The sequence below is a fragment of the Alosa alosa genome, chromosome 12 (assembly GCF_017589495.1).
Source record: "Alosa alosa isolate M-15738 ecotype Scorff River chromosome 12, AALO_Geno_1.1, whole genome shotgun sequence".
Classification (NCBI taxonomy): Eukaryota; Metazoa; Chordata; class Actinopteri; order Clupeiformes; family Clupeidae; genus Alosa; species Alosa alosa.
Window position 1 is genome coordinate 30,075,347 of NC_063200.1, and position 11,009 is coordinate 30,086,355.

Below are 11,009 nucleotides of genomic sequence, written 5' to 3' on the forward strand. Positions count from 1 at the left end.
CAGGTTTGACTATAGCTTTATAAAAACCTAGGTTTTACCAAATACGTTTAGATTAAAACGGGCTCTGGTTTGACCGAAGATTTAATTGTAGATTTTTGGATTCACTGTGTCACTTGATGTTGATTGGTTGATGAATTATTTCGCTTCTGTATGCGAGATATTCATGCCAAAAATCGCACATTCAACACTAAAGTATATAGTGTGGGCAAGCCCCAAAACGTTATTTTTTTCTTTCATCCGAAATTCACCATTAAAATAAGGACTATTCTGTACCTGTCTTTAAAATATACATGTTTCTATATTTTATACCCACGCTATTTTTTACATTTACAGATTATAAAACGCTCGAATCTGCTGTTCAAGTAAACACTATGATTATACTCAGACAGCCATGTTGGTTCCCTGTGTGCTCTGCAGTTTTGAAAAATCAAACTGGAGTAGTTAGATGTGCTATCTTGGTGGAAATGAGAAGACTTTAGGTGATAACGTTTAAATACAGTGATTTTCCAAAGTTATATACTCTAGTATCGAAAATATTGGGATGTATCGACGGGGAGGAAGTAAGAAGGACCATCATAACAAGCCTGTGAAGGAGGAGAGTGAAAGCACCAAGTATGCGGAGCTCCTGGTTTTTGGCTATGCCTGCAAGCTGTTCCGGGACGATGAGAGGGCTCACTTCCACGAACAGGGCAAACACCTTATCCCATGGATGGGAGACAAGAGCATCATGATTGATAGGTCGGTTGAACAAACTCACAGGGATACATACTTAACCAACTTTGCCTTCCGAAGTGACCTCTTGGATTTCCTTTGCGCAAGGCGCGGTTGTAGCCAATGTTGCAGCTAGCTTGCTAACGTTAGCCCAAACAGAGCCAAAGAGACAGAGAGACTGCGTCCACTTCTAGGGCTCTAACACCGCTTCGCTTTTAGCTGAAAGAAGACGAAGAGCCTGTAGCGTTATTTCAGTGATTTCAAACATGACAAGATGCAGCCTTCCTCCCCTAGACATAGTTTGTTTGGTAGCTATCTTATCACCTGTTTGCTAGCATAACAGTTAGCTTAAGCCAGTTGGGCAAGGCCTAATTTGTTGTTCTACACCTCAAAACCACTGGCCACACAAATACTTGCAAAAGACAATCACTAATACATGTGTTTGCACTGTCGTCTGTAGGGGAGGCCTGGTGCATCTTGTCTTATGGAAGGAATTTGCTTTGGTTACAGCCTCCTTGAATAGATGGTTTTTATTTTGGTTTGAAAAGTTCACACGTGTTCAGCTGCAAATCACAGCAAATTCCCTTACAAAAAGACACTACTGATGTGAAGCCTATGTGTGAACTAAGGTGGCTCTTCATTAGTCAAACATCTTTGCAAATATGTGTTCGGGGAACCCACCTGGCCTGCTTTGCCTCATTGAGATCAAAAGGTAACTTCAAACTAAAAATCAGTGACAGTTTGGCCATGGGTCTGAATGGCTTAATATTGCTAACTAACAATAATGACTGTCTTGTTTGAGCCACCTTAATCAGCACGGTGCTGTTTCCTGTTCCAAATGTGTATGTATGTGTCTCTCTTATCACATAACCAGACCTTATTTCCTCAGCAAGTATGGCTAAAGGGGTCCCTCCGGCCCCCCCATTTGCCACCCCATCTGCACACTCCTCTCCAAGAGAACTGGAACAGAGAGGTGGAAAAAAGGAGCGAACGCAGGAAAATTTCGTCCATTTGGGTTCTTGCGGATAGGTATTTATGTGCTCGGGCTTGTGTGGATGTTACCTCTTTTTGTTTCTAACAATAATAAAAAAAAAAGACACATCGGAATGATGTTAGCTGTCTCAAGTGGTTCAGGGTTTCAAGGTGGAATGTTTTTTTGAACCATGTAAAGGTAAGAGGTGAGCCGTTTCTTCTTGTTTTGTTTTGTTAGTTTTGTTGCTCTTATTTGTATTCAGGATAGGGACATGGGTGAGGGCAATAGTTTGGATTTCAGTCAAACTCCAGTTTTTAGAGTGAGGGAGAACAGGTTGGTCTGTATGCATCAAGAAGTGCTCCAGTAAGGCTTCTGGCCTTTGCTTCATCCAGGGATTTATACCGTTTTTGCTCTGCATTGTTGAAGGAGTAAAACGTCATGTAGTAGAAAGTAGCTTTGTTTCTGTTTGTTTACCACTTTTTCCATCTGTTCATGTTGTCCAAAGATCCAAAGCCTTTATTTTTCTTTTATAGGGTCACCCAGAGTGGTGAGTATGTTCTGTGTGCTTGGCCGCTTGGACGGCTTCCAGTCACACTCTAACCATGCCCCTCACATTGCAGGTATGATGGACGGGGTCACCTGCATGACCTTTCTGAATATGACGCTGACTCCTGGAACCGCGATTACCAGCTGTCGGAGGAGGAGGCCAGGATTGAAGCCCTTTGTGATGAGGAAAGATACCTGGCTCTTCACACAGACCTCTTAGAAGAGGAGGCCAGACAAGGTGAGTTAGAGCAAAAGGGATGGCAAATTGTTGTGTTTTTGTTGTCCATTCGATGGCACACTAGTTATTTTAAATGAAGGTGAAATACGATCTTAGAAGTGAGCTGTTCATGGTCATGTAGGTGTCAAAGGAGTCAGGTGTGTCAGTCAACCCCTTTCACAGATTCTCTTCACTTCACTTCACTTTTGGCCTCAGCCTGGTGGATGTTGAGGCTGCGATGCTGTATGCTTGCACAGTGTTAGCACTGATTCGAAAGAATTATTAAGAGTATAGACAAATCTTGTTTTTGAGGATTACTATGAAACTCCTCTTGTTACTCCAAAAGACCTCTCTAGAGTTCCTCAGTTGTATTTGTTTAGCAGTTGATGGTAGAGAACCTTGAATTAAAGCCCATGGCCTTGCTGCTTTGTTAATCTTCTCAGTCTTTCAGTCATAGTAATAAAGGAGATGGACTGATGGAGCCTTGCATGTTTTCTTCACAGATGTGGAGATGTATTCTCTTTTATTCAAACATATTTTCTGAAACAGCTTAGTTGCAATTCCTCTTTTGTGATACAGGCGGACTCTGAGGTCAGATGCATTTTTACCATTTTTACCCAATCAATATGGAAAATGTCCAGAATAAAGAACAGTAATACTGTTCAAAAGTAAACAATTCAGTAGAAAACAACGAGTATTATTGATGAGATTTTTGGATGAGGGACTAAAATGAATAGTTGAACAGCCGAGTTATTTTGGCAAATTGTGAAGCACTGATGCTTGTTTTTCTCTTAAGAGGTTTTGAGATTTGTAAGGGGCCTTCATTCAAGAGGGGGTGAGTCAGAACATGTTAGTAGAGAGACATCATTGACTGCCACATGCATACGCACCAGCACTCTTCAAGTCACTCTTTTTCTAACACATTTGCCAATGACGGCAGACAAGATTTTGACTAGGATGGCATACATTTGTTGACCCTTTTCCATAGGCTGAGGAGTAGGACATATAAGTCAGGAATTCATGTTTTTCCTATTTCTGTTTGGTGTCATTCAGTCCCAACCACCCACCATCCCTGCTCATGTCATGGTTCCTCTTAACGTCCCGTACAGGCAGTCTTAACTCTGCTAACCCCACTGCTCCTGCCTATATCCTCTTGATCAGCTTAACAAGCCATTTGGCTTACTCATAGGTATTTTGCCAGTTCAGTGATTAGACTTACTTGCCCTCGTGTTAATTTATTTAAATAATCTAGCTCCTCTAGGGAAAGTCCTTTCTGTTTATTTATTTGCCACCTCGTCTTTCTTATTGTCTCAAAAGTGTGATGAGTGCAAAATGTAAATGGGTTCAGGGATGTCTGCAGTTATCAGTGGATCTTAATTAGAAGGGTAACGGTCCATAGTGATTAAATGGCCTATCTTGTATAATGCAGCTGACCATGGCTGCGTAGTGGAGAGCAGGGTATGAATGGTGTCCCTGTCACTAAGCAGCAGGGTTGTGCACCAGTCATCATAGTCATTAACCCACTGCTCAAGACTGAACACACACACACAGAGAGACAGACAGACACAGACAAGGAGCTTGTCCTTCAGATAGATACTCAAACCTTTTTTGGCTTCAGCAGGCTGCCATCACTCTACATTAAGATCAGGCAAAACGTAATAAGCTATATTGATTATGTTAAGTGCAGTTTCGTCCTTACCGCTCTTGTGCCAGCGCTTGGGTGATGGTAATGGATATTGAAATGGGCCCTGTCATAGTGGAAGCGGATGCTAGGACGGTTCGCGTGACTGCCCATCAGTCATACGTCCAGAGACCTGTCTCGTCAAAACCAAATGATGTTTGGCAGTTGTGTAGGCAAACACATGTCAGGCAAGGGGAATATTGGGAAGGTATCTCTAGACTTCTGCACTCCCACCCACTGTACAGCCTTGTCAAGGTCTCTAGTGAAGAGGATCTAAAAGGATCATACTCTCAAACGTTTTTTTTCTTTCTTTTTCCTTGTTGCTAGTGGTTGGAAATTTCCACTTGGTGGCTCTTATAGCCACTGGGAGAAAATGTAAATAACAGTAGTTAACATTTAATAATCCACTTCCATATTCATTACTGTGCATGGGCATCTGTGTGGGAATAATCCTAAGCACACCTACTGCTCCCAATGCTGTCTGGCAGGTTTTATTTATTTATTTATTTATTTATTTATTTATTATTTGTTATGTAGCGGTCAGCTATGCCTGCCTACTTATAATGATAATAATATATTAATTAAATAGTAACTGGTGGGTTTTGGCGAGACTGGTGGCAGTTGAGGGGGTCTGTTTGTGTTGGGACGGACGCCGATGACGGAGTGAGCGTAGGGCCTGTCATTATTTTAATGAAGTCTGTATGGGAGAGTGTGGGCCGATGGCGGATGAGTTGCGGCAAGAGAGAAGTACTGAAAACGGAAAGGATCGTATGTATTCTATTGGGATACTCTGGTGGATTATTCTATGCCCTGGGAGCACTTTTTGGACCCCGACATCCGCTTTCTCGAGAATTCTGCAAGACACAAGGAGAAGGAGCTTTCTATGACCTAACAGCTGGATGCCGGGTTTGATACAAACTTTTTCTGTTGTGACCGGTTTCCCCTAAGCCTGTTTGTAGCCTCCAAAACCCTTTCACCTGCCCTCAATACCTACCGCTGCCCCAATTCCCATTTAAATTCCTTTGTTACAACAAACTATAGCCTACTTTTCCGTGGATGGGCGCCCACACAACAAAACGCCTCACCCCTTCTTTCACCCCTGACTCCTTCAGTTGATATTTGACCTACTCTAACTTTTGATTTCGTTTCATACATTTTCTTTCTTTCATTTTCTTTTTTTGATTAGAGATCGATGCTCTAGGAGCACGATTCACTTTGTGTTGTCGGCCTATGTGACCCGACGTTGTCGGAAAAACTGGTAGCCTGCATTAATATTCCTGAGCTCAATAGAGGGTTGTTGAAACTGACTACTATTTTATATGTATGCTATTGAAGTGGGTTAACGAACAACCGCGTATTGAACATTTTCAGTTTGGTTTGAATGGAGTTTTTTTATTATTTGGGGGCTTATTCCTTTGTTCATATGTTTTGAGGGCAGATACAGCTAGGCCTGACGTTGGTAAAACGCCACGGTCTTAAATACTGTTGTGAAATTGAACATTTCAATACTCATTTTTCATTTAAAAGTTCAGAGTTAAACCGAGTCTCCTTCCCACATACAAAAAATAAGCTGGTGTAACTGAAATAACTATATGTCCTGGTTTCAGTCACGTTACAGTTAAACCAGTGAAGTTACTGTAAACAACTTCCAAAGGAAGGGCTTGAACATAACTGATGTTACATGTACATCAGTTATGTTCAAGCCCTTCCTTTGGAAGTTGTTTACAGTAACTTCACTGGTTTTGCATAGTGTCACCTGAGAGTTCAGCGCAAATCTCCAGTATTTCAGAATTGGCCCTATCTGTTGTTATAAGCTCTCACTGCCGGGCTTGTTTTTGTTTTTAATTTGTCAGGAAACCCTGTCCATGTGTCCTTGGAGTTTGTCCTAATCTGTATCACCTGCCAACAGTTGCTGTTCTTAGCTTGCTGACTCAGGGGCCTTTCTTAAATAGGTGTCTGTTTAGGGACTACCAAGCTATGACCACTGCTTAATTTTCAGATGCTTGGTAATAAATCACTGATTAAGAGGCACTGTCCTATTCTCAGGAGAGACTTCGGGGTAACACAATGTGTTTAATCCATTTGAAAACTCCCTTGGACTATAGGAACTAGGCTATATTGTGTAAATACTATACGACTGAAGTGAGTTCTCATTTATTATTGAAGAACAATATGCAGTACCGGAGGTACTCCTAAGGACTCCTTAGCCAAGTTATCTTGGAGGATGCTTGTGACAACCCAAACAAAAAGCTTATCTATTAAAGATGGCCTGAGTTTGTTTATTCTCTCAGAGGCTGGTCAGACATTGTATGCTTCACTTAACCTGACTCATGGAAAAACAACAATTTGTCAAACAGCAGCATTACTTTTATTAGCTATTAGTTACACAAAACAATGTCCGTTTTGTTATTCTGTCCCAAGGGTTTTCTCAGCAGAAATATACACTGTGTTGTATACAATATTCAAATAGCTTTGAAGAGGATACATAAAACATGTGTTTTCTTTGTGCTAGCTGTATGTATGGAATTGTTGTGAATGTGTAAACAGGCTTCTAATTCACTATTGTTTTGTTGTTAGGAGAGCAACAACTATTTCATATTTGTCTAAAAAATGTGTGTTGTGTCCAAGAGCTGTGTTTCTATTTGTTTTGTCTTGTGTGTGTTTACTTAGCCTAGTAAGGGATTATAACACACACAGCTGTGCTTGCCTCACACTTCAGGCCCACAATAATGTGTGTGCGTCATGTGTTTTTCAGAGGAGGAGTACAAGCGGCTGAGTGAGGCGTTGGCGGACGAGGGTACGTTTAACGCGGTGGGCTACCGCTACAGCGCCGACTACTACGACCCCTCACAGCCCACTGAGGAAGAGGAGGCCAACAAGGAAGCAGGTGAGAGGACACACACACACGCACTCACCCCCCCCTTAAACTCGCACTGGAGGCGTGGGGGATTAGAGGGTGGCAGGTGAGCAGACAGGTGAGGAGGTGACATGGAGGCAGGAGGAGGAGACGGGGCAGGGGAGATGTTACAGCTGAACCTCCCATGTCTGCCTAGAGACAGAGATAAGCATGTCTCCCGCCTCTCCCGTTTCTCTCACTCTTTCTGTCTCTCACAGTCCCTCACTTTTCTCTCGCTCTCCCTGTCTCACTCTCTTCTTCTCTCTTTTGCTCTCTCTCTTTTCTCACACACACACACAGGTCTTCATGCATATGCACACACACGCACACTGCTTTAATGCATTATAAACCTGTCTGCCATAACTGCTATGTAGATTTCCAACTGCATGTAGATATTTCCAAAGCAGACTTCATAGTCTCGCTCCCTTCCTCTGGCTGTCACGTCCACACACCGATATCCTGACAGGCACCCAGCCCTCTCTGTGTGTCGAATACTTCCTCAGTGGCGCTTCTTGGAGCGCGGGCACGGGCCTGGCCTCTGTTGTGATGCCCCGCGGGCTGGAGGGAGGTGCGGCGGTGTCGGAGGGCCCCCTGAGCAGAATGAGAAGCAGACACTCTGCTCTGCATGCACCAGCCCTCCCTCTCCCGTCTCCCGTCTGCACTACTACTGCCGGCTCTGCTCTTAGGCTTAACGCTGAGAACCTTTCTTCCTTTTGTCCAGCCATTACACGCAAGTACTACTTGCGTTATGGTGCTCTCTTAGAAGCAAATAGCTGTAAAATAACAAAAAGAAATCACGAGTATCCGCCTCTTGCTTCCCAAAAGCACCAGTTAGCACTAGCTGTGTGTGTTTCACCCACAGCTTTAATCGCAGTGCTTTCTGTGCTACAGCTCAGCCAGGCTAAAACTAAAGTGGGACTTATTTTTGTACCGCTTAGTCATTCTGGGTGGAAAAGGCAATAATGTCACCTGGAGCCGTACGGATGTGAAATTGCTGCTGGTCTGTTTCGGTGCTTATTTGTCATGTTTATGAGGCGCACCTGGATCATGTTAATTTGTCCCTTCGCCCTCCCACCGACCTCCACCAGAATCACCATCAACATGTTTTTTCTCCCAGAGTTCAGCGCCTGAGGTCATTGGTCTAATTGAGTGGCTGGTGAGTGAAGGCCCAGAGCTTGCCAGTGGCGGTAGAAGTCTCCGGAAACAAAGTTATCCGTCAGCGTGGCTCCTGATATTGGCAGCGCAGCTGTCGAGAGACCTGTACTTTACCCGAGAAGGCCGGGAGCAAATTGCCAGCTGTGAACCGCCCCATGCTTTTTAAATGCAGCTTGACAAGGATCAATCTGAAAGCCTTTTGCCGAGGCCAAAGCGCAGGCCACCTTGCCATTACGGGAATGTCTTTCACAGCATAACATGACCAACTATAGTACCAAACGGCACTAGTTAGCAGGCTTTCACCAGTGCTACATACATACTGGCGTTGGTATTTTTTTATATGCCTTTTAGGGAGTTAGCTCGCTAGTTTTCGACCAAAACGCCTTAGTGCTACTTTATTAAAAAGTCTGAATTGAGTGAACACGTAGCAGGAGCCCATCTCACCATGAGTGTTGTCGGAACGTAAGTAGTCGATGTGATTTGTCCTCCACGCCATCAGCAGGGGCCCGGATCGTTAGCCGACGCCCCAGGCTGACCACACGTTGGTGCTCTTCATAAACTGATTTGGGCAGATTGAGCTCCTGCAGGCCACGGTGCAGTCACTATGGTGGAGTGATGTGCACAGAGAGAGAGAGAGAGAGAGAGAGAGAGAGAGAGAGATTAGGGGGCTTGGGGAAGAGAGACATGGTAGAGCGAGGACAGATGCTTTTTGCTAAGGTTGGCAGAGTTGGCACTAATGCACCAGTTGCATTCATGCCAGGAGAGAAAAAAAAAGCTTCTACCCCAGCCCATCTACAGCTACCAGTGCAGCTACAACATGAAAATTTCATTCCCAGTTTCCAGCTGACCTATCACCCATTGTTGCTGACACAGGAGTGTGTGTGTCCTGACTGCAACTGTGAGAGAGAGAGTGAGTGTGTGTGTGTGTGTGTTTTTGTGTGGAACAGATAGAGCTTGGTTTGATTGCTGGAGTCCCTAAACAAAGTTTGAACGCTGCTGCTCAGAAGAAAGTTCCGGTAACTAAAAGTGAAGCTTTAAGTGCAGGAGGAGTTCCGGGGCGGCGGAGGGGGATGCGGTGCCTCACATCACGTTGCCTGTTGTTGAGTCTCTGTTTGTGCTCTGCTGTCTGGTCCTGATTGGCTGTGCTCTTCTTCCTGCAGAAGCACAAGAGGACAGCGAGGAACCCTTTGTAGCCCCCCCAGGCCTCATCATACCCCCTGATGTGGAACTGGTAAGCACACACACACACACACACACACACACACACACACAGATAAACACACACATTTAAAGTATTAATTATCACCTCAGTATGTCAGCATTGTGCATTGTGTTTGGTTTGAGATGCTCTTGAGGCAATTTAGATCTACTGCATCTTCTGACTGGACACTGAAGTTAAAAGTCATTGAGATCATAGTGGATAGTTACAAATCATTGCGATCCTAGTGGATAGTTAAAAGTCATTGAGATCATATTGGATAGTGGATAGTTAAGTCATTCAGATCATAGTGGCTAGTTAAGTCATTGAGATCATATTGGATAGTTAAAAGTCATTGAGATCATATTGGATAGTTAAAAGTCATTGAGATTATAGTGGATAGTGAAATGTTTGTCTTGTGTGATGCATTACCTGCTATATGACTTATCAGCAAAAAGACAAAGATGAGGCCTTCACAGTTCGGGTTAGAAAGGCAGCATTAATCATTTCTCAGCCTTCATAGACAAAAACTGCAGTCATCTCTTTTTGTCTGACCCATTTGCTTTGGTCATTAACTGAATGCTGTCTGCAGCATGGTTGTGTTGTAGGGTGGATGTCCCCAAATTGGCCCCTCTGCCTTTTAATGTAAGGGCTGAGCCGAAATGGGCAGGGTGTAGGAGAGCGCAGGCAGCAAGTTTAATGCTTGCCCTGGCCTCTGAAGATCATCCAAGTTTGGGAGAGTGCTGCCTGATTCAGCCTTCCCTCCTTCTCACACATTTTCACAGGCCCCTCCGCCCTACACGCACACACACTCACAGACAGAGAGAGAGAGAGCTCAACCCTTTTCATCTGCCAGCAGCTTGTATGCAAGGCGGCGAGTCTTTCATCTCGGCGTGCTGATTGGGAGCCTACTCATGCACGCACACACATATACACACACACACACACACATACACACACACAAAACACACACACACAAACACACACATGATGCGTCACGACTGGGATCCCGCAACTGTCTTTGAGCAGTTGCCTTTGTTTTGCATCTTCTCTGGAGATTCCCCTTCCCTGTCACTAGTGCTGGGGACTCCAGCACCCCCCCCTCTCCTTCTCTCTCCTCTTCCTCTCTTCTCTCTTTTCCCTCCAGGCAGTACCACTTTTCTTCATTCCTCACCTGTGCATGTAGTTTGTTCTCTTCTGTCTCATGTTTCTCTCGCTCCTCGACCAATGAGATTTTGATTGGGGCACCGGCTCAAACTTCAGCAGTGCCAGATTGAAACACCCAATTAGTTTTAAGCTGGTTAGGTTCTACAAATGTTCGCTCTGAATTATTTATCTCTCCTGCCTCTCTCTCTCTCTCTCACTCTCTGTCTCACTTTTTCTTTCTTTCTCTCTCTTACTTACTCATTCTCTTTCTTTCTCTCCCTCTCTTTCTCTATCTTTCTCTTGCACACTTTTTTTCTCTGTCCCTCTCTTTCTCTCTCTGCTGTTTTTATTGTGAGCCTCCAGCAGCTGCTGTGTATCCTTACTAGCCTGACTGAGGAGACTCTTTATCTTTCTAATGGCAAGTTTATTTGATGCTGTGGTGGATGACTCCATCTCCCTCCCTCTCTCCTTCCCTCCCTGTTTTCC

The 11,009-nt window shown here is 44.2% G+C and overlaps 1 protein-coding gene across 1 annotated transcript in view; it reads left to right on the forward strand.

The window, feature by feature from the left end:
* Positions 1–386: 386 nt before the first annotated feature.
* The window catches only part of LOC125304465 (splicing factor SWAP), a 93,544-nt gene continuing 82,921 nt past the window's right edge, over positions 387–11,009 (forward strand). The window contains exons 1-4 of the mRNA XM_048258768.1: positions 387–738; positions 2,305–2,468; positions 6,884–7,015; positions 9,340–9,410. Coding sequence (XP_048114725.1) covers positions 542–738; positions 2,305–2,468; positions 6,884–7,015; positions 9,340–9,410 — 564 coding nt within the window. The 5' untranslated portion in view covers positions 387–541. The remainder of the gene's footprint in view (positions 739–2,304; positions 2,469–6,883; positions 7,016–9,339; positions 9,411–11,009) is intronic.